The sequence below is a fragment of the Falco rusticolus genome, chromosome 6 (assembly GCF_015220075.1).
Source record: "Falco rusticolus isolate bFalRus1 chromosome 6, bFalRus1.pri, whole genome shotgun sequence".
Classification (NCBI taxonomy): domain Eukaryota; kingdom Metazoa; phylum Chordata; class Aves; order Falconiformes; family Falconidae; genus Falco; species Falco rusticolus.
Genome location: NC_051192.1, coordinates 54,514,136 through 54,540,433, shown reverse-complemented (window position 1 = coordinate 54,540,433; position 26,298 = coordinate 54,514,136). Strand labels below are relative to the sequence as shown.

Here is a 26,298-nt window from a genome sequence, read left to right as displayed (position 1 = left end):
TGACTTCGTGTAAAGTTCTGGTAGATAAGAAAATCTTAATTTTCTAAAATTTCTAATTCTTTAATTGGAAAATTGCTATGCAAAACTCCAGTCACAATGCTGCAGAAGGACCTTGGAAAGCCCAAGAATCTGCATGAAATGGCAGCTAGAGTTGGTTTTTGGGAATGGAGGGTTGTGAGGGTTGAGTTAGGCTCTCAGCTTTTTTGGGGGGTGGTCTGCAACAAGCCAAGGGAGAGAACGAGATCAAGTGAGAGGTACAGACCTTGAAGACAGACGAACAGAGTCAGGAATTTTCTCCAGATGTGTATTGCAAACCCGTATGTTTTGACATATTTTCTATGCATTTATAATTGACAGTAAGTGCATTTGTGGCTGTGGATGAAGGCCTTTCAGAGTAGCCCAAACCACTTGGGTGGTGGTGGGGCTTCCCCAGAAGGAAACTCCTGTGCCTGACGTAAACCCCGTAACTTTGTGTGTGTCCAAATTTAGCATGCAGCAAGGTTCAGGATGGGGACTGGTCTTCATCTTCTGTCCCAACAGTGTGAGCAGCGGGACCACAGACACCTCTGGACCTCTGTGAATTTTTCTCACCCTACCAGTGCTCCTGATCAGTGAATTGCAGGATGTGTTCTCTACTCCACTCGGATTGTAAATAAATTAGCATTTGAAAGCAAATGATGAAATATTGGAAATTATCATATTGAAGATAAATTCCCAAGAAGCTTAGTAATAAAACATACACATACCAATATTTTAGTAACCCCTTACTTTGGAAGATCATATTCTCCCAACATTTGGAGAGAAAGAAACTAGACCGTTAAGTATGGTTTCACTCTCGTTGTGGCTGGTTCTTTTTCAGTTATATAGTGTAGTTTGGTTTTTTTTTTGCTCATCTAGAGAGATTTCCATATCCATCTTACGTACTCAGAAATAATAAGTGTAAACACTTTTCTACAATATTTTGAGACAAAGAAGCAAAACGATATGTGCTTCTTGCATAGTGAGCTCTGTCCACTGAAGACACTGTTGTGTTGCTGCCCTGATTTTTTTTTTTTTAAATATGTCCCAAAGCTTTGCCTCCTGCTGCATATATTTGGAAAATTAAATCCTATATAATCTCTCAAATCTACTGCTCCTTTATCACTTACAGGGTTAGGATTTGGGGTTTTGTCTTTTTTTTTTTTTTTTTTTTTTTTTAAATCTGATTGTAGCAAAGCAGCTCAAGTCTCTCTGCCTTGTCTTGGATTTTACAAGAGCTTTACAACTGTTTACAAGAGTAAATCAGGGGTTTACAAAAGTAGACCTTGCTTGATAATAAAGTTGTTTCCTTGCCCCTCAAATATTTCTGGGTCTTATCTTTCTACACAGCCGCTTGTAGTTCAGCTTTACAGAATCTCTTGATTGGATTCCTACTGCCTTTGTCTAACAAAGAAGTCTTTGAATGAAGTCACCCAAATGGAAAAAAAAAAAAAAAAAAGAAGTAAAAATTGTGAAAATGGATTAGTCAGATCCATGTAGGCTTAGAACAGTGATTCCATATGTGTCTAAGAAAGTCTTTTTAGGTTATAAATAATGTTGAGCTCGAATAAAACATTTTGTTTATCGCACTTCTGAAGTGAAGAGCAGCTCCTGAAGCTGCCCTATCTACTGGTACCCTATTTTATTTGCAAGATTTTCTTAAAGACACATGTACATGTGTGTAATATGTGTGCATGTATGACCTTACTATTAAGTTATATCCATAATTTATGGTAACGATGATATATTTCAGGGTGATTTTGGTGCCGTATGCATAAATTGTGTCTTCAGCCCTGTGCCTCAGAAGAGGCTGTTGTGTTGGTACACTCTGATAAAACTGCATCAGTAACACTTCCCCTGCAGCATCTATCTGAAATCATTCGAGCTTAGGTACTTAGACATCTTCTTTATCACTTACAGTTCTTCATGTTAGATCTGATTACAGCAAATCTCTCTCTTCTTCCTCATCTTTTTTTGTGTGAATCTCATAAAATACTTAGGCTTTACATGCACTTAGCTGCTTTTGAAGCTCTCTAACAGTCTATTTCATCTTTGTTTCCGTTCATCCAGTCTGAAAATACGTAAGGCTATTTAGCTTATTTTAATGTTTCAGACTCTTCCTTCTTTTCTTCCATTTCCCTAATGACCGTGTATCTACTTCCATTGTGCTGTCTCCCAACCTCTCCTGCCTATCATATTTCTCTAATGTTATTATTTAAAAGGTAAATTTAGAAACAAATGCTTACCCAGGAAAAATGTAAATTAAAAGGCTGACCTTTATTTTTGAAGTCACTTAATGAAGTTGACTAACAGTCTAAGAAATCTGATTCTATGACTTCAGACTGGCTGAAAGCCCATTTTTTTCCTTATATTTATATCTGTGAGGACAGGCGTTTTAAGGAGACCTTGACTAGGGAAGCGTGGAGAGCAAGGAAAATGCTGCTCTAAGGCTCGAACCAGACTGTCATTTAGAGGGACATGAATAGGAAACATTTTTTCTGCAGTACAGTGAGTGTTTTGGGCTTGGGGGAAGAAGGGCTGTGTTTAAATGTATCGAGCATAAAATGAAATGTTAATCACTTAAGTTTAATAAATCTGCCGCAATGATCTGTTTGAACCTGGTAAGAGGCCTGTAGTTAGCACACTGCTATCTCAAATGCCTCTGGTCTTTTTCTTGCCTCGGTGTATGTATGTGGAAGCTGTGGAAACAAGGAACAAATTAGCTCGGAGCTTGCATAAGAGATGCGGTGAAAAATTAGTACCAGGAGGAAGGTGGTTTTAAAGGAAGAAAGTAGGAGGATTACCAAATGGCCAGAGTTTTGAGGGTAAATTTGGAGGCTGGAGGTAGTCATCTGTGTAGGTGCCCTACATTTTAGTCCCAAAGACGCTCATGTTTTGCAGAAAATTTTATTGTTGAGCAAGCTGTTTATATGAGACATTTGTAAAACTCCTGGTCATAGAAAAAGTTACTTTCTCTAGCAGGGGTGTTCGCACATTTTCCTTTCCCTCAAGACTGATAGATTTAAAGTCACTTCTTTTTATGGTCTTTCTCACCTGCTGTGTTGCATATTTTGGCCTTGGAGGGCTGGGGGAGATGCCTCTCTCATTCCTCCGAAGGACATTCAGTATTGTTTCGTTAGTCTGTCGCTCTTCTCTTTTCTACCCTCTCAATCCCGTCTTACTGTGAAACTAAAATGGGGAGGAAGGCATTGAGTGCACATGTAATCCTCATGCCTGGCTCCAGAGTACTTTGCATAACCCCTCTCTGAAACCAAGAGGGCTGGCTGTGTTTTGGAAAGAGTTTTGCAACACGTCCACAGTGGTGTGGTCTTTGGGGACCAAGATAGGTGTTTTGTTTGCTTTGCCATATCACTAAATCTGCCTTCAGATTTGTCATGGGATTTTTATTTTCCTCTGGTTGCTCAATCTCTCTTCTTTAGCTTACAGCCTTTCCCACAGCTCTCCCTTAATACCAATTTGATCTTCTTTTTGCTTTGAATTTATCAGTTCACCCAGTAATAACTACGGGTTTCTCTCTCTTCTCTCTGTTTAGTATGTTTAGTAGGGTAGGGGTTTTTTTCCCCTCTGAGTTTTTGTTCCTTTTGGCTGCACAATGAAATCCTTTGATTCTATGTGACAAACAAGAACACACATTTCCTTTCTAGTTGAGATTAAAGGCACACGGCTACTCCAGTGATTACATCTTGAGTAGAGAGTGAGGGAAGGCCTGTCTCATTGACTTTACCATCTTCACAGGATGGTATATCAGCTGAATTAACTGTACAGAGAGTGATTTTTAGCAGTAACAGCATGCAGTATGCCTCCTCATGAACTTCTGTTCTGAGATATGTGAATCGTACGTTCTCTCTATTGCCAGCGATGTCTTTGTGGTGGGTTTATGGCTCTGATGTGGGGTAGGCGTTTCTGAGAGAGCTTTAAGCTTATCTGCTCAAGAATTGACTTCTAGACATGGCAGTGGGGAGTTTCGTGCTGGCTGAAAACTTGGCCCCCAAACTGAGGTTGATAGATGGGTAATTAGCCAAGGCTTAGCTGGGGCGGTGACTTCCATGCAGCCAGCACTGGGAGTTACCCAAGTCTGGAAAACAAGATAAAAATCTTTCTCTTCTTAGTGCTGTTTAGAGGGACCTAAAGCTATTTAAGAGAAAAATGTGTGCGTACGAATGTCAAGGAAAACTTCCCTTAAATTTGGAAGACATATGAATTAATTGTAGCTATTGATACTGGTATTTTTAAGCACTAGGTATAATCTTTCTCCTTCTCCCTGTTTCCCAAACAGACAGGGTTGTCTGTTGGGTTTTTTTGTTCATTCTTAAAAAAAAAAAAAAGAATAAATCCCAAAGAATCCAAAGAATCCATGTCTGAAAAATTTTAGCCTAAATTTGAGTATTTTGGAACTGGTAACGAACTGGGTTAGGATGAAAATGCTCATACATCTTTGATTACAGTGCCTGCTGCCCTCATTGCTGTTCGTGTGTGGCTTCCACTGGCCTCCGTCACTGCTGTTCCTCAAGATGGTTTATGCTGCCCTGTGTCAGGTTCTGTGCAGAGGAACGTGATGATTATGCTTGGCTCGGGACACGCTTTCTTGGAGAAGTTTCTCATATGAGTACAAAATATGTTTAAAGCATTATTGTGATGATTATGATCCTTGACAAAAATAGTCTAGACAAAGTATAAACTCTGGATCCAAAAATATATTTAAAAAATAGCTAGCCTGTTCACAAACCATTTCTTACCTCACCCAGCAGCTATTTATGAGAACATTTTCTATTGTTTCTAATTTTAAGCAATTAATAGCAAGCACTAGTGGTTGCATATTCTTTTATTAGATACTTATCCCCGCTGGTTTTTCTGCACATCTTGTTGCTGTCAGATATCTTTGTACCCAGCCAAAAATGACATGTTGAAACAAGCAGTGTATATTTAATGCAATGCATAGAAAAAAACCCATGACGTTCAGCGCCGACTTCTATTTTTTATTGGAAATACCATGAAATACAGTAGCTGGACAAAAAAGTGAATTTGCTCGTGAAGAGGGTGGTGGGTTTTAAGTAAACTTCTTAATGCATGGCTTAGTCATAGGCTTTTTTCCTACTTGTTATTGACGTAATTGCCTGTCAGTCTCATCTGATAGTAGAATTGCTGGGGGCATGGTGTCTTGGATCGTGTGGCAAAAACTGCTAGCTATTGACTTACGTGCATGTGTGCCTCTGCTCTCCGCTGAATTAAATGTCAGATATACTCAAGTGTGTGGGTGGGTGGGGGATATGTGATTTGGTTCTCTCTAGTTGCCTTGTCAAGAAGTACACTAATACAGCTAATGGAGCTTGGAAGGAGAAGGGCATTCAATTGACAGCCACCATCCAAACAGTCAAAAAAGATAGCTTCATACAGTGGTGGAAACTGTGGAGATTTAAAAAGATGCTTTTCCAAACACAAGGAATAATAAAGGATATTTTGAAATTGCAGCTTGCATGCAGTTAACAGTCTCCCTTTATGCTTGGCTTTGCAAAAGGTTTATAAAACAAAGGGAAGGGAGTTTATACCTGTGGAATTTCTAACCTTTAAAAAGACACTATCTTTAGGTACTGATTGTTTTCCCAGACGGTTGCCACTAGAGGAAAAACTTGCTTTCTGCACCTCTGCTAAAACAAAAGTTTCTTTTTCACTACAGCATCTTTCACAGCACTCGCATCTCTGATTTTTGCTGTGTTCAGTGTGTAGCTGTTGTTTCAACATGGTCTCCTGGAAAATATGAAACAAACTTTTGGAATTGAAGTATCAGATGGCCACAAAAATACATGAAAGAGGAATCTAAGTAAATATCAGTGAATCATCAACCCTCAAATCATCAATCAAATCTTGGCATCAAATCATACCAGTGTAAAAATAGCTGTCTCTGTTGGATTAAGGGGAATGTTAATTTTGTGGTCAACTTCTACAACAATATGTGCTGTCGCTGGAGGTGCTCGCTCCTGCACAGGGGTAACAGAACCATCGCAAATGCAGCTTCTTGGGAGATCTGCTTCATCCTGTTGTTGAAGATAATGATTGTGGGAGGGTATTTTGTGGGGTTTTTAATACACATATTATTGAATTTCTAAATAAGAACAGTTTATTTTGTCTCAGGCTAGTAGCTCTCTGTTGAACCAGGTGAACCTTTAATTATTTAGTCATAATAGTTGGTTTAATTTGCCTTTTTTGTTATTGTTTATTTCTAACACGTGAATAACTTAACATTTTTGATAGGCGTACTGGTTTATAACACTTCTAAGTTATATCTCTCTTAAGTAGTTTCTTATCTTTAGGTTTCTGGGTGAGTTTGGTTTCAGCTCCCTCCTCAGCCATACAAGCAGTTGGTTTTACAGTCCGGTTTTGTATCTAAGAATTTGTGAAACAAAATTTCTTCAACTGACCTGATGTTATTATTACAAAGAACTTACTGGATCGTGTGATGCAAATAAAATAGATCAGATGCTGCAGTGACTTAGATACCCATTATTTATTTATGGGAATAAATATATTTAGCATTTATTTATACTGTTCTTCAATTCCAAATGCTGTAAACTTTCACTTACTCTCAACTCTGCTGGGAAAATAGCATTATTGCCACCATTCTGCAGGTTAGGAGACCTTGGCAGGAAGAATTAAGTAACTGCTCTAGGCTACATAACATGTAATTATCAGAACTAGGATTAGATGTTGGAAGTCTGAACTCTCAGTGTTGTGTTCAGATGTCTTGCTCCTGGCAGATAAAATCTATGGATAACAAAGACTGAGGAGGTAAGTAATGATAAGGACAGGATGATCACACAAAGCAACTTGGTCATTTGATCATCTTAGGTATATTAAGTGTTTTAAGTCTAGCCAGAGGCACGGGAGGAAAGAGAACATGTTGGCCTGCCCTGGAGAGCAGCCACACTGTGGAAAGCTCAGCATCACAGGGTGAAGCATTCCTGTAGGAGCTTCCAGGGAGAATATCAAGCAAGAAGGAGGGGATGGGGGCTACGTCAAGCACTATTTGTCTTTGAAAACATAGAAGCAATAGGTAGATTTAGCAGATAGGTATTTCTCCCTCTGATCTTTAGGATTAATACTTGGTCACACATCAGGTGCGCAAAAGAGCTACAGCAATCATCTGGCTGCTGAGAAAACTGCAAGACAGAGTTGTTGGAAACATTTTTCTGCTGTCAGAAGATTGAATGGTGATTTCCTTCTAAGTCAGCTTTTCGTGATTGCTGTTGCTTGTCACTTTGCTAGAGAGTTTGGGCAGATGGTGTTTCCTTGGGTCTGAGGGGCTGGTCTCTCCACCACATGCTTGTACAAATTTGTGTTCTAAATTAATATATGTGGCTACACCGCTCTCCTCCTCCTGATGTTTAGCTGGGAAAAGAGGAGAAACAGTGCTCTCCTGAAGCAGAGGAGGCATGGCAGGGACTCGCCCTCGTGATTGTAGTGTGTGATCGCTGTACCGTGTCCTTATTCCTAACACCTCTTTGGTTTTAATCTTTCAGGCAAACTCTCGAGTTCCCTTTGAGAAGAAGCTGCCCTCCATCGAGATGTCACGGCACCACAGCCGGTTTGAAAGAGATTACCGGGCCGGGTGGGATCGCCGGGATTGGAGTTCCAACGGCAACCATGTCAGCAGCACCAACTGCAGTAGCGTCGTGAGCACCAACAGCAACAACCGCCCTGGGCTGCTGCCCCTGCCCATCGTCCCCTCCCGGCTCCCCACCCCAGCCACTGCCACTTGCACCACCGTCAACAGTGATGTGATCACAAGCCTGGTGGCCAACTCGTCTCCAGCTTCAACTACCAAAGTAAGAATTTAGCTTTTTTTCCCTGGGGTTGATGTGTTGAAAGGATGTTAGAGATTGACCTTCATCTGCCCCTTTGCAAAATCTGTGTTCATGATATAACCAAGGGGAGGGAAAAATATTTTCTGTGGGCATTCTATGTCTTTTTTATTCTTTTGTGTGTTGTGCATACACTAGAGTAGGTCTTTTGTACTCCGAGACTGAGGGTGCCCATGCTGCTGAGAGGCCCAGGCAGAGAAAATGCTTCTTTTCCTTTCATCGTTGCCTACATTTGGGCTTTCTGTTACTTTCCCTGGAACGTGTGGTTCCCACCTCTGCTTTTGGGAATACTCTTCTTGTCTGTTGACCAAGGCAGAGCTGTGGTTGACAACAAGTGGATGTGGTTTTCATCCAGAGGGAGTGGGAAGTAACTAAAGGGCATAATTTTGGTTGAATGGTGGTTTTTTTCTTCTCTTTATTTGGTACTTTCCTATAAGGTTCTCAAAACCTCATTCCTAGGGCAGGTTGGAGTGTAACAGTGGGACTCCTATAACCAGGCTCTCTCATTTGTGCAGAAATGCACACTAAGGAGTAAGCAAATGTTAAGCGGCAAAGAATTGAAATCCTAGTAAACCATTGGGCTTTTTTGTTCTAATATGTAATCGGAGGGAAGAAGGTGACTGTTCCTTTTTTAAAAAAAAAACACTTGGCTCTTAAATTTGCAACATACAAGTTGTTATTCCAGTAGAAAGCTGGGGTTTCTTTCTGCATGCAAATTCAGGTAGAACAGCTGGGGAGTAGAAAACCCTGGCAAATTGCAAAGGTGACCACAGCGTTAGCAAAGTGAGCCAGAAGCACTGCTGGTTTTCTTTTTATGATATTTAACATTTTCTTTCAACTTGGTTTCATTTTAATAACTGCAAGTGCCAAATACAGCAGACGCAGACAGAGGGAAAGGAGACAATAAAGTTATTTAAAGTAAGCCAAGAGCAAGCTGAAATTTTACTGCAATACCATTATTATATTGATTTTTTTTTCACACTGTAGAAAAGCAAGGTCAGTGCTGCAGGAGGAAACATTAGGCCAAAGTTTACAGTGTGATTGTTTTTAAAAATTTTCCATGACATCTTCAAATTATTTCATTTGAAAGAAGCCAATCGGATTCTGATCAAAACATATTTAGGGTTCTCCAGATGCTATCCACGATAGATGCATTTCAATCATGCTTTGTCTGGAGATAATTGAGGCAATTTTGGAGCCAAAGCAGTCATTTCATTTATCATGACCTTTGTTCGTGGGTCTACTTAGAGTCCAACAATTGTCTGGAGCTGCTCAGCCCTTCTCCCAGATGTTCAGAACCATTTTGAAGCGTAGCAGTGCCAGTAAACCATGTGTTTATTGAGGGAGAGGAGGCAGGAACAGCAAGTTAAATGCCTTTTTGATCATATGCTCAATGTGAACTGTCTTCTAAATTACCTTATTAGACAATTTTCTGATGACTTTCATTAGTAAGAATGTTTTGGCATGAATAGATCAAAAGCAATAAATAGACAAGAATGGAGGTAACATGGGACGCTTTTTGTTCAGAGAACTGTTAATCAGCTGTGTAATCTCCCATAAAATAAATGTGTAAAAATGCATACAGTCTTTGCCCCAGACTCTGCCAAGAATCAGCTAAACAGCTCTAAAAAATTCAAAATTGCATGCACTAGAGACAAAAACTTCGAAAAAGAAGTGAGGTAGGTAAGATGAACAGAGATGTAAGGATATGGTGCCTAGCAAGCTTCCAACTAATGATGTGAAGCACTGTCAGGAAAAAACCATCAGGTGCTCATACATACTCATGTTCACCCTGCCTGACTCTGTCTGTGTCCTTTACACACAGCAGATTTACACTTGTGGTTAGCAATGTAACCAGCCAGTGGCTTTCCCTTGTAGAATCCAGCTAATGGTTAGGCATAAAAAATTAAATCTGTGTAATGAGGAAATCACAAGTCAGAAGAATAACGCGGTCGCTTGGTTTATTTAAACGGGAATGTGCCAAGTTGCCTTGAGCTGAGAGTTCACAGACTACCCTCTGCAGTCTTTTTGTGAGCACGTTTATGGGTTACCAGCTTGTTGGGGGCAGGTGTCATCTTAAGCTGAATTTCTTAGTTGTGTTTTGTGGTTGGGAGCAGGATATTTGATTGCTTAGCTGCCCTTCTGCAGTCTGAACTTTCCCCAATGTTATGGCCGATGTCATTAAACTCAGTGCCGAGGAGGTGCCCCACACAAGACATGATATGGTGAATAAATAAAGTATCATGGTGTTACAGAGCAAGAAGATTGAGAACCTGGTTCTCTTTGTCTCTTTGTCCAAAGAGATGGGTGTAGCCAGCAGTGTTCCTCCACGCTGATGACAGAAAGGATTCTCTGTCATCCAGTTACCAGTTTTGACTTTAGTGTATCTTCTGAGCTAGTTTGAAGGTCTCAGACTATAGAGGCCAACTGTCCATCTCCCTTCATTTTGTGTTCCTACTAATTAATTATCCTCCCAGTTAAAAGTTTTTTTCATCTTTTTTTATAAACCGTTTAGTCTGTCTTCAAACCTTTGGTCCTTGGGTCCTCTAGTTTACTGCTGTGTACTGGTCTTAGTAGCTTCCAAATGACTGCGTCTCTTTTGCATCCCCTTTGTTCTTCATTTGGCTTTGATTCTGTAAGTACCAAAACCATATGCATCCTTTCAGCATCAGACTCACCATTCTCTTGCATGGTGATAAAACTAACCCCTTCTGTTCACATGTCTGCCCAGGTAATAATTGCTCCAGAGTTTTGCCAAAATGCTAAGTCAGTAGTTATTAAAAATGCATATATGTGTCATCGTCCTCCATTACATGTGATCAAACAGAATCATAATCTTGTCAAAGGCTGCAGTGAAGTCTGTTTGACAATATCTGTCTTCTGGATACTTGTATTGGCAGAAACTACTCATATTCCTGTCCTTCAGCTCCCTGTTAACTGAATCCTAAGGTGAGAAATTCAAAACAGAGGAAGAAACTTCATTTCTCTCTGACATGTAACTGGATGGTGAAACTTGCTGCGTTGGTGATGGAACGGGTCAAGGAATTTTTCGATAGTTTTAAGGACCACTAGGTTGTCTAGTCTGGCTGAACCATCTGGTCTTTAAATGATTATGTAAATGTATGTAAGATTAAAGATTTCACCCCCAGTTATGTGGTATGAACACAAAAAGCATTGGAAGGGAGAGAAAAAATTGATCAGATCAAGTGTTGGAGAGGTGAAACCATCTTCAGAGGGAAAGCTTTAAGGTATGTAACAGCAACTCTAAGGGGGTGGTTTTGGTCTGTGTTTTTATGCTTCTGGAAGAGGTTTTACGTCTTCCTGTGGAGGACTTTAGAAGGATTTTATTGCTAATTATTAATGTGTAGGAGGACTTTAGAACTAATTATACTTTGCAGACCTTTGAAATTTATTCTCAAAGCGTACCTGTAACCTTCTTACCACAGATGCTTTAGTACAAATCACACTTAGTGGATCTGCCACATTTAAGTGGTTACGGATGTTTGGTCTGAGTTATTTAAACAAAAAAAGCTGTATTTTCCTGAGCTTTATTCTTGGCTGAACAAACCCGCGATGATACTTTGCGCTGCTGCAACCCATTTCATCAGAGGCTGCCAGAAGACATCAGAAAAACTATTTAAACCTCAGCCTCCTGTAAGAAATAGTTTAATGTCACACTCCCAGCATCCAAGAGGGAAACTGAGGCACTCACAGGTAGGGATTATTGGTTTTCTGCTCGTTTTGTGTCACTGTGAGGGAAGTTCCAGCTCTTTTACTCACTTTGGCTTTTCTGTTCTGGTGCTGTACCCAAAGCTTTGGGCCACAGACCAGCACCCAGAGTCAGTGCAGTTTGAAGGGATGAATCCTTCACTGGAGATACTTCCTCAACCCCTTGAATACCCGAAGTAGTCCATAGGAGAGGGCAATTCCTGCCATTAAACTGCTGCATTCAGATCAATTTGTCACACTCAGAGCCCAGTCATGTATGATGATTGAGCTCAGGTTTGGGTTCGTCTGTGTGCGGTGGGGTTTGGTTTTTGGTTTTTTTTTTCCTTCAGTGAGAAGGATGCTATCAAAGACATCCATATAAGACTGCAGCACTGCTTAAGATATTGGCAACAAAACAGTGTAAAATTCATTTAAGGATTCTGCACATCATTCCAGCCATGTTTTCTGTTCATCTCAGCAGCACCTTCATTCTTTGTTGCTTTTCCGAATTACTTTGCGAGTTACTTGTACAATTTTCTCCATCAAAGCTCCTGTATCACAGCTTCAATTTAGAAGCGTTGTCATGGGCTGTAATTTGAAATTTTATTACCAAGAGATTTTTTGGTTATAGAACATTTACTTTTATCATCTCTATATTATTTTTAAATGCCTGAAAAGATTGATACATCAACAGAATCTGTGCAACACCAGGCAAGATCTGATTTTTTTTTTCAACCTTAATTTTAAAAACCCTTTGCTTGGAACATAAATTGATTCTAAAGCCCCCACACACTTAATGATTTGTTATTCTCAAGGTTAAACCTATGACAAATTTTATAAAAATGCCAGTCTTCAGTTTTGATAAGATTTTCTCTAGTTGAGCTGAGGGATAACTGTATAGTTTTAAGTCTTTAAATAGCATAGCTGAGATGTGATCCTGGTCTGCTGTACTTACAGTACTCCTGTAGCATTTAAGACTTGTGTGGTTTTGCCTACTGTCGTTTTTATCCCACTGCGGTTAGCCACAATTATGATGTGGGAGATAAGGCAGAGATGGTAAAGAGTTTGTTAACCTCTCTGGAAAGTCAGGCAAGTATTGCTGGGGTAAAAATTGCCCCCACTATCTTTGCTGCCATGCATCACTACATCTAAATAGCATTAAAAAAATGAGTGGGGAGGGAAGAAGATTCTTGTGTTAAAGGAAAAACAAGTCAGTATGGCTGAGGAATGCACAGTTAGAATAAAGTGGAACGTCACAGAAGTAAAATGTTATATGCTTCTTCCCTTTATGGTCCAAAAAAATGCAGTTCCCTCAACAGCAGTCTGCCATATGCAGATGATTTGCTGTATGTTGCAGAATTTGTGTTGTCTGTTCTCTTTCTCTCACTTCAGAGGTGATGATTTGCTAAGCTGGTGTATGGCTTCCACAAATATTTAAAATATTGATTAAGCAGAGGAAAAATAAACATGAATTGTTTTTCAAGTTACGCCTTATGTTGTACATGACTAATTACATACAACAATTTGCTCTGCAATGGTAACTGAAATTTATGTACTCTTTTTATTATAAAACATAAGACGCTTGCATAAAGAGAGAGATTATAAATATTGGAATACAACAGTTGCTAGAAAAAAAGTCAAAACATGCAATGATGAAGTATATAGGATTTGCTCTTCCAGCTTCTCTGTGCAAAGCTACTTTTCCACCTCCCTGAGGGTTGGTATTGATAGTTGTCATATTTTTGTCACCATTTCAGATACTACACTGTTAATTCTTTGATCTGGACATGATGTAGCAGTCTAGCCCATAATGTCCCAGCATTAATAGCAAAAGCTGTGTTGAAGATCCTCCTGATTCTTCAGGCAAATTATTGTGGTGGTAAGGGAGGCTTCAGTTGCTGGATGTCAAATAGTGCAACTGTTTTGTTTTTTTTTCCAGGAGCATATTTTTACCTATGGGTAAATTTTTAAAATACAGTAATGTCCAGGTTCATTGGCAAATGAGATGCAAGCCCATTCGCACCTATGCAGAGACTTCAGGTGCATATGAAGCTCTAATTATGACAGTCTATTAAATGGATGTATAGGAAATCAGAGCAATTCTCAGAGTACGTAGCAGTCAATGGTTTGTAACAGAAGACAAGGACAGGTTTTCCCTGGCATGGAAATCACATTCTTCTGGTTCTCTAGGTTTGAAAGTTCAATAAGCTTTGCACAATTTACCTTTTGGGGTGACACACCATTGAACTGGAGTGCAGCTTCCAGACTGTGCTTCTGTGAGGGGTCTGCAAGCAAGGAAGGACGGCCAAAATGTATGGTTGATATGATATGACATGCTATCACACCAGCCCAGCTAGGGTGAAATCAGCAGAGTGTACCACAATAAGTATATTAATTTTTTTATTTTATCAATATACCTCCTGGTATCCTCAAATAATTTTTAAGAGTTGCTTTTGAGGAATGGAGAGAGCTTGTACCAGGAATGAGAGGAGGAGACAGAGAGAGATTTGATCATTGACTCTGGAGACTTTTTGGTTTGTTTTTTTTCCTAATTACAAATTAACAGAAAATCTCTGTGAATTGAACTCAGCAATGACTTCTGCTGAAGCAGTTGTATTAAGCTACCACGAAAAAGTTACTCCTGGGAGGTAGTTGTACCACCAAGGGACAAGAGGGCAAAGTGAGATCAGTGGTGGGTTCCAAAACTGACATGTTGAAGGGCATGAAGTAGAGGAACAAATTCTTCACTTCAAACAAACTGGAGAGACACCTTGGGCATTTTTCATGCTCCTCTGTAGAAGGCTATTCTTAATGGTCTGTGGCCCTAGAGAGGGCTTAAATTGTGCTGATGATCTGCCACTTCACCTTACCATCTGATTTCATATTTTTTCTCAGATGTATTTTTACATCTTTTTAACATTGTAGAAATGGAAACATACAAAATGTGGGTTTACTTTGTCCACTTTTGCAGGTACTTTATTGGGCTGAATATGGTCTGAAAGCCCTGGCATGTTAATTAATCTATAAAGTCATAAAAACCTGCTTGGATTTTTTGACTCACAATGTGTTTATCATCTGTTGAAAGAGCTAAGAGGTCTGGCCAGTTTCTAGGCCCAGTTTCATTTGAAGATGAAAGGCAGCATTTCTGAAGCACTAATTGACATAGCCAAATACTTACAAGGTCACAGACATGACAGCTTTGGATAAAGAAAAAGGAATATTTCTAGGTTTTGGCACTTGGATCAAAAAGTATCTTGACTTCCAAAAGGGATAAATATCAGTGGTAAAAGTAATCTAAACAAAAAGTGTGTTGGCCAGGATTTAAGTGCTTGAGTCTTTGAAATTAGTTCTTTTTATTTTCTGATTTCTTTCTCATCGCTCCTTCATTTTCATGTGTATTAGTTGCAGATTATCCATTAAAAATGCAGCAGAATATATGCTTCTGCCGTTCAGCAGGCATGGGTGTTTCATTAGAAAATTTGTCCCAGCCTCCTGTCAGGCTAAATAAAACCTGCCCATGATTTCGTGGTGATTACTAGAGGGTTTATTTCCAAGGAGCAGTACTTCTCTAGGAGGGTATGTTATCTGAGTTGTAGATGCGTAAAATCTTAAGGTTTGTTTCTGTCATTTAGGAACATATTGCCATCAAACATAACTTACAGAAAGAATTTCACAAGGAAGCACTTGGTGGTTTGCTATTATATTTGCTGTCAATGCTTAACATCGTCAGGTAGACCCTGGAAATTATTTTCAAGAAAGCTGATTCTGTCTCAACTAGGTAATTTCTGGTTTTGGCATTACATAAAGAGAGCAATGTCAGAAAAATGATTGAGGGAGGGGATGAGTGAATTAAGGTGTATTTTGGGTACAGAGTAGCCTGACGCAAACAGTTTGTAGAAGACTGCAGAAGCGGTTCAGTGCGATGTCTCCATACCATGATTTTTATTATAAGTAACAGAAAAACAGTGGTCATTTTGAAAAAAAAAAATATTTAATGCATATCAGAAGGAAAATAAATTGTTTTCTAAACAGATAACATTTTTCTAGATGGTACTGTTTTTCTCAAATTGCTGATTGATTTGTAGTTTTCATTTTAGAAGTTGCTTGCAAAACAGAATCATAGAACCACAGAATGGTTTGGGCTGGAAGGAACCTTAAAGATCATCTAGTTCCAGCCCCCCTGCCATGGGCAGGGACACCTTCCACTAGATCATGTTTCTCAAAGCCCCATCCAGCCTGGCCTTGAAAACATCCAAGAATGGGGCATCCACAGCTTCTCTAGGCAACCTGTTCCAGTGTCTCACCACCCTCACAGTAAAGAATTTCTTTACTAAATCTGTGAGTCATTTGCAACTTGTTTCTTTACTAGATCTAAATCTACCCTCTTTGAGTTTAAAGCCATTACCCCTTCTCCTATCACTACACGCCCTTGCAAAAAGTCCCTCTGCAGCTTTCTTGTAGATCCCATTCAGGTACTGGAAGACCAGTATAAGTCTCCCCCAAAGCCCTCTCTTCTGCTGGATGAATCACCCAAACTCTCTCAGCTTGTCCCCGTAACAGAGGTGCTCCGGCCCTCTCATCATCTTCATGGCCCTCCTCTGGACTCGCTCCAACAGGTCCATGCCCTTCTTATGTTGGGCGACCAGAGCTGAACGCAGTACTCCTGGTGGGGTCTCACAAGAGCAGAGTAGAGGGGGAGAATCACCTCCCTTGACCTGCTCATCACATTTCTTTTGATGTAGCCCAGGATATGGATAACTTTCTGGGCTGCAGACCTGCACTGCCAGCTCATGTTGAGCTTTACGTCAACCAACACCTCCCAAGTCTTTCCCCTCAGGGCTGCTCTCAATCCATTCTCCACCCAGCCTATATTTGTGCTTGGGATTGCAGTGACCCATGTGCAGGACCTTGCACTTGGCTTTGTTGAACTTTGAGGTTTGCACAGGCCCACTTCTCAAGCCCGTCAAGGTCTTTCTGGGTGGCATCCCTTCCCAGGGATGGTGCCATCAGCAAACTTGCTGAGGGTGCACTTGATCCCACTGTCCGTGTCACTTACGCAGATGTTAAACAGCATCGGTCCCATTACTGACCCCAGAGGAACGCCAGTCATCGCTGGTCTCCGCTTGGACATTGAGTCGTTGACCACAACTCCTTGAGTACAACCATCCAGCCAATTCCTTCTCTACCCAGTAGTCCGTCCATCCAATCCATGCCTCTCTGATTTACAGATGAGGATGTCACGCAGAACAGTGTCAGGTGCTTTGCAGAAGTCCAGGTAGATGATGTCAGTCGCTTTTCCCCAACCACCAATGCTGTAACCCGTAGAAGGCCACCAGATTTGTCAGGCACGGTTTGCCCTTAGTGAAGCCATGCTGGCTGTCACCAATCGCCTCCTTATTTTCCATGTGCCTTAGCATAGTTTCCAGGAGGATCTGCTCCATGATCTTGCCAGGATCACAGAGGTGACACTGACTGGCCTGTAGTTTCCCGGGTCTTCCTTTATTCCTTTTTTAAAAATGGGGGCTATGTTTCCCCTTTTCCAGTCAGTGGTAACTTCACCAGACTGCCACGACTTCTCAAATGCAATGGCTAGTGGCTTAGCAACTTCATCTGCCAGTTTTCTCAGGACCTGCAGATGCATCTCACCATGTCCCATGGACTTGTGTACCTTCAGGTTCCTTAGATGGTCTTGAACCTGATCTTCTACTACAGTGGGTGGTTCTTCATTCTCCCCGTCCCTGCCTTCGAAGGCAACGTGGGCAGTGGGGCTGGAGCACTTGCTGGCGAAGACTGAGGCAAAAAAAACATTGAGTACCTCAGCCTTCTCCATATCTCGGGTAACCAGGTCTCCCGTTTCCTTCCAGAGAGGCCCCACATTTTCCCTAGTCTTCCTTTTATCGCTGACATACCTATAGAATCTAAATTAACCACATGAATAAAAAGTAATAGAGTTCAGGCAAGCATCACCTCTCCCTGTGATTTCTATGAGTCTTGAGTTCCTGCTTGATAGAGCAGTTGTCTATGAAGCTGACAGACATAAAAATAAATTTGGCCCTGGGAGTGATAAACAGTGCGTTACGCTCTGCTCTCTGGTCCTTATACTGCAGAATGCTGCACCTGCAGACGCTGGCCACAAGCTGATGAGCTTTGTGCATACCGGGAAGCTCTGATCAGCCAGAGCTGACGCTCCAAATTGACATTAAAGCAGCACCACTACCCTGTCTACAATTCTGAAAATCCTCTTGAAAAAGTGCCCAGACCTTTAAGAGGAGCGCAAGGATATTGTGACTCGATGGCATGAAGCAAAGGCAGCCTGTGCTGTTTCGGCGGAGCGTTGCTCAGTCACTGCCACAGAAGTCATGCCAGGAGTCACGTTACATCAGCAACGCTGAACCGTGCTCCATCCCATCTGAACAATGAACGCACGGTGCAGGTATCTTCTGCATAAATGGAAATACAGTGACTCACTATCTTGTGAGTGGGCAAAACTCAGGCTTGTCATTAATGCCTGCAAGAGTACTGTAGGGGAGAGCACGTAAGGAATTCCTCACACTTTTTCCTGTGTCAGTTTCACTCTCTAGAAGCAGCTCTGACAAAGATTTATAATCAGCCATTACTTTTCCAAGTAGCATGTAAAAATAAGGATAAACTTGCAGGTACCTGAGTTATTTTGTTGCCTTTTCTCTTGGAATTGGAAGCAGTACTAAATATCCCAAGAGTTGGTTAACTGTAACACTGTCTTCTTGGATGAAACGGGCACTTTTCAGCAAACAAAATGCACATTTTACTTTGGTTTGGAGGAACTGACTGTCTGAATTCACCCAGAAGTCAGTCTGCCTCCTCTGTTTTTGGCTGTTCTCTGCTCATGTCAAGTTGAAATGTATGTCGTTGTTACCCACTACGATTTAGCGTCACCAAACTGGTTCACTTTGGAAAACAAAGCTTGAGAAGTTCTGCAGAGAAACATATGCTGTCTGTAAAGTGGTGTTTGTGTATAAAGCAATATGCACCCACTGTATAAATAATGAATAATAACTAGTAATAAATTCTTCATATCATAGCACTATTTCTTACTCTTTATGATCCCAGGTCTTTTATGGTAATCCTGAAACAAAGCACTGAGAAGTATGTGAATAATATTTACTACTCCTAAGTTGTTACACAAACATGTCAGGAAAGAGAAGCTTTTTTGGCTGTGTAATTTGAATGTTTAAGATTATATACTGTTTATATTACAATATTATATATAATTAAAGTTATCCTTTTATCCCAAAGGAACATAGTGTTCTACAAAGTCCATGCATTCAACAGCGCTGAAATAATGCATCAAGGTGCATTTGTCAGCCAGCAAGTGGAACACTCCCAAAGAGCGATGCTGGGCATAATTTGACTACATGTTCCCCTGCAAATCCATATTCTTTTTCAGAGGTGCCAGTCTTTGTAAGAGGAGCTGTGCTGTGCAAAACTCTGCAGGAGGATCCAGTACTTCATCGGTGACAGCCTCCTGATGTCACAGGAATTGCTCAGCCAGTGTACCACAGCCAGGCGGGCATGGCTGGAGGCCATCCTGCCTGAATGTGGAAATCCTGAGCAAGATCAAATGAACAAAAGAAGTGTATGGGAACAGGGAGGATCACAGAATGGTTGAGGTTGGAAGAGACCTCTGGAGGTCATCTGGTCCAAATCCCCTGCTCAAGCAGGGCCACCTTTGCTCATCTGTCACTTCTGTGACTGCATGTCCAGTTTTGGGCTCCTAGGCATAGGACAGGCACTGACCTGCCAGAGCAACTGCAGTGGAGAGCCACCAAGGCGATGTGGGGACTGGAGCACAAGATATACAAGGAGAAGCTGAGAGCTGCATCTGTTGAGCGTGGGGAAGGGAAGGCTCAGAGGGAGTTTGATTCCTCTTTACGCCTGCGTAATTGGGACAGTGTATAGAAGAGAGACAGATCCTTCTCAGAAGTGCCCTGTGAAAGGAGCATCAATGAGCACAAATGGTAGCAAGAGAAATTCTGATTACATACAAGGAAAAGAATAAAAAAAACCTAAACACAGTGTCCTAAACTAGAGCAAAGGCTCAGAACAGCTGCAGAATCTCCACTGGAAACAATTCAAGCTCAGCTGGACTGATCTAACATCAGAGTTCGCCTTGTTTTGAACAGGAGCAGACCATGTGATCTGCAGAGGACCCTTCTGACCAAAAGCCTTGTATGATACAATCCTGACATCATCCTAGAATTGAATCACCACTTCAGCATACTTCACAAGGCAAGGATGCTGTCAGTTTGCTTTTAAACAATACCCAGAATCCTCATTGGCCAGTAAATACTAGAACTTTGGATTTATTTTAGGTCTTCTGGGCCTAGCTCCTATCTTGACATAGTCGTCGCAGTTTTGGTTTTGAACAGCTTGTTTCCTTTAGAATTTCTGCCTCATGCTGGGATGGAGTAAGACTAAATAATTTATCTTCCTTTTCCTCAAAAGCTGAGCAATAGTTATACCCCACATGGATTTGAGACAGTATTATCTTTCTAAGCCTCTGTTAATTATCTGTATCATCCCTGCTTTTAAAGGTCTAGCATTTATCTTTGCAAGGTTCTTCAAGCTGGATTATAGAAGAAAATTTGAGTGTATTGGTTGCCTTCTTGCTTATGAAGTTTTAAACTCTATTTTATAAACATTTTGTCCTCTGCTCACAGTAATTCTTCTCGTAGTTTTCCTGTGACCAGATTGTCTGATGTGTAGAATTGATGACTTTTAAGGTCATCATGCACATGCGTAATTATCTCAGATGTGTTGCTTTGATTAAGATATGCACATGTATACAGTTTTTGAAGATATGGATCACAGATACTTTGCCACATACAAAAGTACCATTCACCTTGTTTTTTCAGCCTGCTTAGAAGTAAGAACTGCTTTACAGTAACATTTAGCTCTGGAGCAGTGCAGGATAATGCTATTTCAGTTTTGCTAGATGTCATCTAAGCTATGGATTGTACAGCTGTTTCAAGTCTTTCAGTAGATCCATCTTTATTTCCATTTTCATGTTATGTAGGTAATTCCTGACTTTTCCTGTAAGTTGCCATTGTTTCCATCACTGGTTGCTTTGTAAAGGGACAGGGCAGCAGAAGTTCAGTGTCAGTGCTCTGTAAAGACTGGAGCACACTCTGATGCAATGAACAGGGTGGAGTGAGAAAGGACACTTTAAAAATCACCAGAAGTAAAAGAGTAGAGCAAGACACCTATACGTTCATCCAGACGGACCCAAGCTGACCACTTCAGTTTGTGTTCCTTCTCTGTTACCTGTGGGGCCATATTGCACTTCAGGTTGTGCTGGGTAGTTATACAATAGTGCAGCAAAGCCCATGGTGGAGGAGAGGCTGAGGACTGGGTTTGCTCAGCCTGGAGAAGGCTGAGGGGGATGTGATTGCTCTCTTCAGCTTTCTAGTGGGCAATGATGGAGAAGACACGGACAGTCTTCTCAGGGGTAAACAACAGAAAGACAAAGGGCAATGCACACAAAAGTCCACAAATGAAGTCCTGGTTAGAAAGGAAGAAAAAATTGTTCTACACTGAGAGTAGCCAGGCACTGGCACAGATGCTCAGAGATGTTGTTACATACCCTGAAGTTATCCAGAACCAGAGTGGACAAGGCGCCAAGCAATCCAGTGTAGTGTTAGCCTGCTCTAAGCAGGGGAGGTACTCGGTGGCTTTTAAGAGCCCCTTCCAAGGAAACCATTTGGATTATCCTCTGGTAGTGAAAGCCTGCAAACAACTGTGGAGAGGAGTCTTTGAGAAGAGTCGATCTAGGCTCTTAAAATGTTTCCTTCAGAGAACAGGGAGGTGGCAACTGCCATGCAAAGGTGGTTATGGAAGTTACCTTGACCTCAGCAATAGGTCTGCAAAGCCAATCTTCCTTACTTAGCCTTGTGACCCATTGGCAAGGAAGCAGATTTGCTTTGCAGCAAATGGGTCATTCTGGTGATATGGATCAAAGCAGATGGTTCAAACCAGAGAGAGGTGAGGCAGTTGCAGCAGTTGTTGAGCAGCATGCCTTCTTGCATCCAACTTTTTGAACTAGGAGATTAAACATTAAACAAAACTTGAGCAATGCTGCAAAGTTTGTGGACCAATCCAAGCTTCTATTAATTTACCTTTTTACCTTTTTACTTCACTCCTGACATCTTTGTCCTTCTCCCCCATTTTCCATCAGACACTTGATTTAAACTCTTCTGACACTTCCCACAGCACATCTGACCATACTGGAAGTGCCATAGCTTGCTGGCAACTACCGCTGAATCATAGGAAAGAAATGAAAGACACTCAGCACTTACCACAACTATTTTGACCTTCTCCGGTTTTGGCAAATAGAACATTTATAAGGAAATGAGGCTGTCTTGAAAACAAAACTTAAGAAAAACAACTATAAGAATAAGGAAGGGAATCATGAAAACGCATAGAGGTTTTGAATTTGGTCAGATACTCATTTCTTTTTTTGTGTGTCTGTTTTCCAGCCAGCTCTGCTCACAGTACAACTGCCTCTGGCTAGGTCTACGCTAGTAGATTAAGCGGTGCCAGGGCACGGGCCCAAGAGCTGGAACTTGACCATCTATACCATTAAACTGTTAGCACAGGCTCTGCCTTGCGCTCAGCCTGGACCAGCTAGTGCTGTCATAAACAATTCCCAGGCATGGCTTGGGGATTAGCCAGGGCCAGCAGCAGTTCCCAGTCGGCAGTTTGGATATAGCCACCTTGTTTTGGAGAGCAAAAGTATATAATCCTGTGAATGTGGCCAGGCCATGTCATTTGGCCTGAAAGCCATATAACAGGTCCTGGCCCTGTTTAGTTTTCTAGTTACCGGGGTGGCTTTGTGTTTGAGTCAAGTGTAATTGGTTTTACTTGACTCTACCATTTCATACTTGACTGAATTGTATCTCAAGAATAAGGAGCACAAACAAATCTCCACTTCATCTATTCTTTCAGCCTGTGTACCTGTGCACTAAAGACAGTGTGGTCTGTCCCTGTTGTAAACTGTCGCAGCAACTAAAACAGTTTATGTACTCACTTTCCCATTACAAATAGAAATACATAGTCTAAGGGTGTCTAGAAGTATGTCTTCTAGGGAGTTGTTTCAGCTGTTTTTCAGAAATCTTTATCATGGTTTTGCATACAGGCCACTAGTCGCTGGTGAATTCAGAATGAAGAATATGCTCTGCAGATGTTCCTGTTGCCAGGGAATTTTTATCTTTTCTTTTGGATCTGGAAATAAAAGATTGTATTAGTTTTTGGATGGATGTTGGCAGCTGGTATGAAAGATCATGTTATCTATTAAGTGTTGAAGTAGAAACACCTCTCGCTACCTGTACAATTATTTTTTGACTTAGTAAACTTCTATTCACTTCCTTCCTCGCCACAGCATTGAGTAGAAAATACTACTGCTTTCTTCTAATGAATGCTCAATAAACCTGTGATAGTTGCCAGGACTGGGGAAATTCCAAGACTATGGTTATATCCTTTTGTCCTGCCCTGTTTTCATCTGCACGCTTCCATTTCCAGCTGCCTGAGGTACAATTTGTACGCATCTTGATTTTTTGGAGTTAAATGATGAATGCCTTTTATTAACAGAAGTTGCCTGATTTCATGAGGGAACAGCTCCACACCAGCTTGTTGGTACATCCTTCTAGCACTGCCAGAAGAGAGACCTGAGGTTTTGCTTTACCTTCAGCATTTTAGTCATCATATGAATTATAAACTAGTGTTTCCACAAGTGGCTCTCACAGACCGCACATACCCTCTTGCGCATGCCACAACCTATGCAAACAAAATTAAAGTAGCACGGTTAATGCGTGCATCTCCATGTGGGGTGAATTTGGCCTTGATTTTCAGTGTGTGCTGACAAATTTGGAGACTTTTCAGTGCCAGTTATTTTATCTGACATATTTATCACAGGATATGTCCGCCGGTCCATTTATAATGGCACCCGGACAGAAATTCATGAGCATATGTTGTATTTGGGATACTTCCCCTCAGAAGAGGCTTTAGAAACAAAGATTGGGGCATCTCACCTGTGGTGCTATGTCTTGAAGAGCTCTAGTGACTCACTTCCTTCATCCCATCAACTATAAAATCTGCCAAATCTAGGGGAACGGTTTATGAGTCAATTTGAAGAGCAGCTTAGGGGTTAATAGCGGGGTGTTCTGCCAGTCAGGTTCAGTCAAATGTAATGCTATTAGCACCAGGTAGATGTTCAGTGCTGTTGGAAATGAGCTTCTGTTTCTCAGCCCTTTTCCCTTTGTGTTTCTGCTTCATTGTGTTTAGTGCCCTGGCTGTTTGCTTTTCCTTTGGAGGTGAATGTTCCTGGACAGAATAAAAGTACATGGATGGAGCAATGTGCAAATGTGCATACTACTGCTGAAACCCTTTTACAAGAGCTAGACTGCCCAGATAAAGAAAGAAAGAAAGAAAGAAAGAAAAAGAATGAAACGGAGTTGCAGGAAGCGCATCTAAATAAGCTCCCACTCCACCTTTTTCAATTTACTGGAGGAAATATCTTTCTTCATATCATTTGACTTTTTGATTGTTAGATCAAATTGAGCCAGTTGGAGTGAGCCTTGTTGATCAGAACAGAAGTCCTGAAAACCTGTGTTTAGCTGTTCTCTGGTCTCTGTGCAATTGCTTTGCTTAAATTTGCTGTAATAACCTTTTAAGAGTCATGTACCCATTCTTCACTGAGGACCCCGCTGTGCATTGTGATTATGTTATCTGTTGCCTCCCTGAATGTTTAACGTTGTCAAAGTGTTGTGGTGTTTGATGGGGGGTGGGGTGTCTTTCTTTCTGTCTAAGTCTGTTCCCCCCCGCCCCACCAAGCTTTTACTTCCAAAATATAAACGTGCGTTGCTTGTTATCTATTACTCTCCATGTATCAGTCCTCCTTTTCTTCTTTTTCTCTCCACCTTTCCTCTTTAAAGTATCTCCTAAGTAAAATATTGAGAAAGCACGCTGAGTAGCTTTGATAATTAAGTTATTTGAATTCAGGGGTGGATGTTAGATGTTAAGTCATGGGATGGAGACTGGTGGTGCTGGAAGGCAATGTATTCTGTTCTCCAGGTAGGAGAGAGCTGCAATGCCCTTTCTATCAGCACTGCTCGCCAGCAAGCCGAGGGTATAGCGCTGAACGATTGCATGGCCTTGCTCGCCCTCTTTCTCAGGGAAAGAAGCAGATGTTGACAGTGAATAAAGTGAAGTGCAAACGGGTGAAATAATGAACTGAAGTGATAGCTTAATGGAATTATTAATGGGATTTGTGTTCAAATAGTGAACAAGGATTGATTTTTATTAACATAGGTTTTACACATGTAAACTTACGCAAAAGATTATACCTCACTTTTCCTTCTCCAGCAGAGTGTTTATAGAGTATGCTGTATGCACAGGGTTCTCTGAACTTCTTTAAATATTGCCCTTTCTCCCACTTATCTCACAGTGCTTCTCAGTGTGTAGCACTCCATATAAATCTGTATAATACACCCAGAGATTTAACTGAACAGCAAGGAAACCTTGAAATTAAAACTGAAGTAGTAGGTGTTCAGTGGGAGTTTGGTGTTTGCTTGTTCATTCTCACCAGAATAAAAGGTGGGAACATGACGGATTGCTCGAAATGCTAAAGTGCAGCTCTCTGCAAGCTGCAAGGCCTCTGCGAGAAGTGGCTATATACCTACAAGGTGGTGGTGGAGACATCATAATTATGAACTGACATTTAAAGAAATGTCAGAAGCATTGAAACAACCCCCTGCTCAGCTTCCACCCATGTATCTTTTTGTGTCCCCGATCCTGCCATCTGTTATCCCAAGGACTCTGGTTTTGATTACCTTTTTGTTTGCTTTTCTGATAAATGTTTTGTTTATCCTCTGTGCCTGGCACGTGCTTCCGGAGATTGTTTGCAAGCCCCTTGCCCTCTTTGTATGTGGATTTCTCCTAAAGAACTATTTACCACCATGATGCTGGCAAAAACTAATCCTGTGATTATGGCTGGGCTGTGAGTATTTCTGAACGCATCTGTATTTAGGAGCCGACTTTGCCAAATACCTGTTTGGAGCATGTGTACAGAAACAGATATGGTATTACTCAACATCATTACCTGTCATCCACTTGCTTCTTGTGTTATTTTCTTCACACATCGTTTTCTTGTCATTTTTGGATGTGAGCTCCGCAGAGCAGGGTCCGTGCCATTCCTGGCATTTGTGAAGTTCTTTGTTCCATTTAATAGATTTTTATTGCTACATGTCTTTTGAAAATCAGAGAAAAATGCTGTATTACCTTTCTGCCCTGGTGCAGCAAGGTCTGTGTGAAGTTCATTGGCAACCATTAGAAAAAGACTTCTCCCAAAGCAGCTGCCGTGCTTTACTGGTATTAGTGATAATGTTAAAGCGTGTTTTATGCTGCTAATCCTAGTTCAGTCCACAAAAGATAAGAACAGTCATAGCAGGCGAGACTGTGCATTCATACAGCTCGATATTCTGCCTCCCGTGGGAGATTTACATTGCAAGTGCACTGTATGTATACTTCCCTGGTATGTACTTAGTGCAGCCTGCAGCTTGGGAATTTCTTTAACCACATGTTGTATCTTAGTCTTTCAACCATCTGGTAAAACATGAAGTATATATTTGCCTTCAAGGATGCAGGCAGCCCTGTTGACCTC

At 41.1% G+C, this 26,298-nt stretch overlaps 1 protein-coding gene across 2 annotated transcripts in view; it reads left to right on the top strand.

Annotated features, from left to right (window-relative positions):
* Positions 1-26,298, top strand: part of KLHL29 (kelch like family member 29) — a 405,611-nt gene that overhangs the window by 145,273 nt on the left and 234,040 nt on the right. For both annotated transcript variants that reach the window (XM_037392581.1, XM_037392580.1), the window contains exon 3: positions 7,554-7,859. In XM_037392581.1, the coding sequence (XP_037248478.1) occupies positions 7,599-7,859 (261 nt within the window). In that variant the 5' untranslated portion in view covers positions 7,554-7,598. The remainder of the gene's footprint in view (positions 1-7,553; positions 7,860-26,298) is intronic.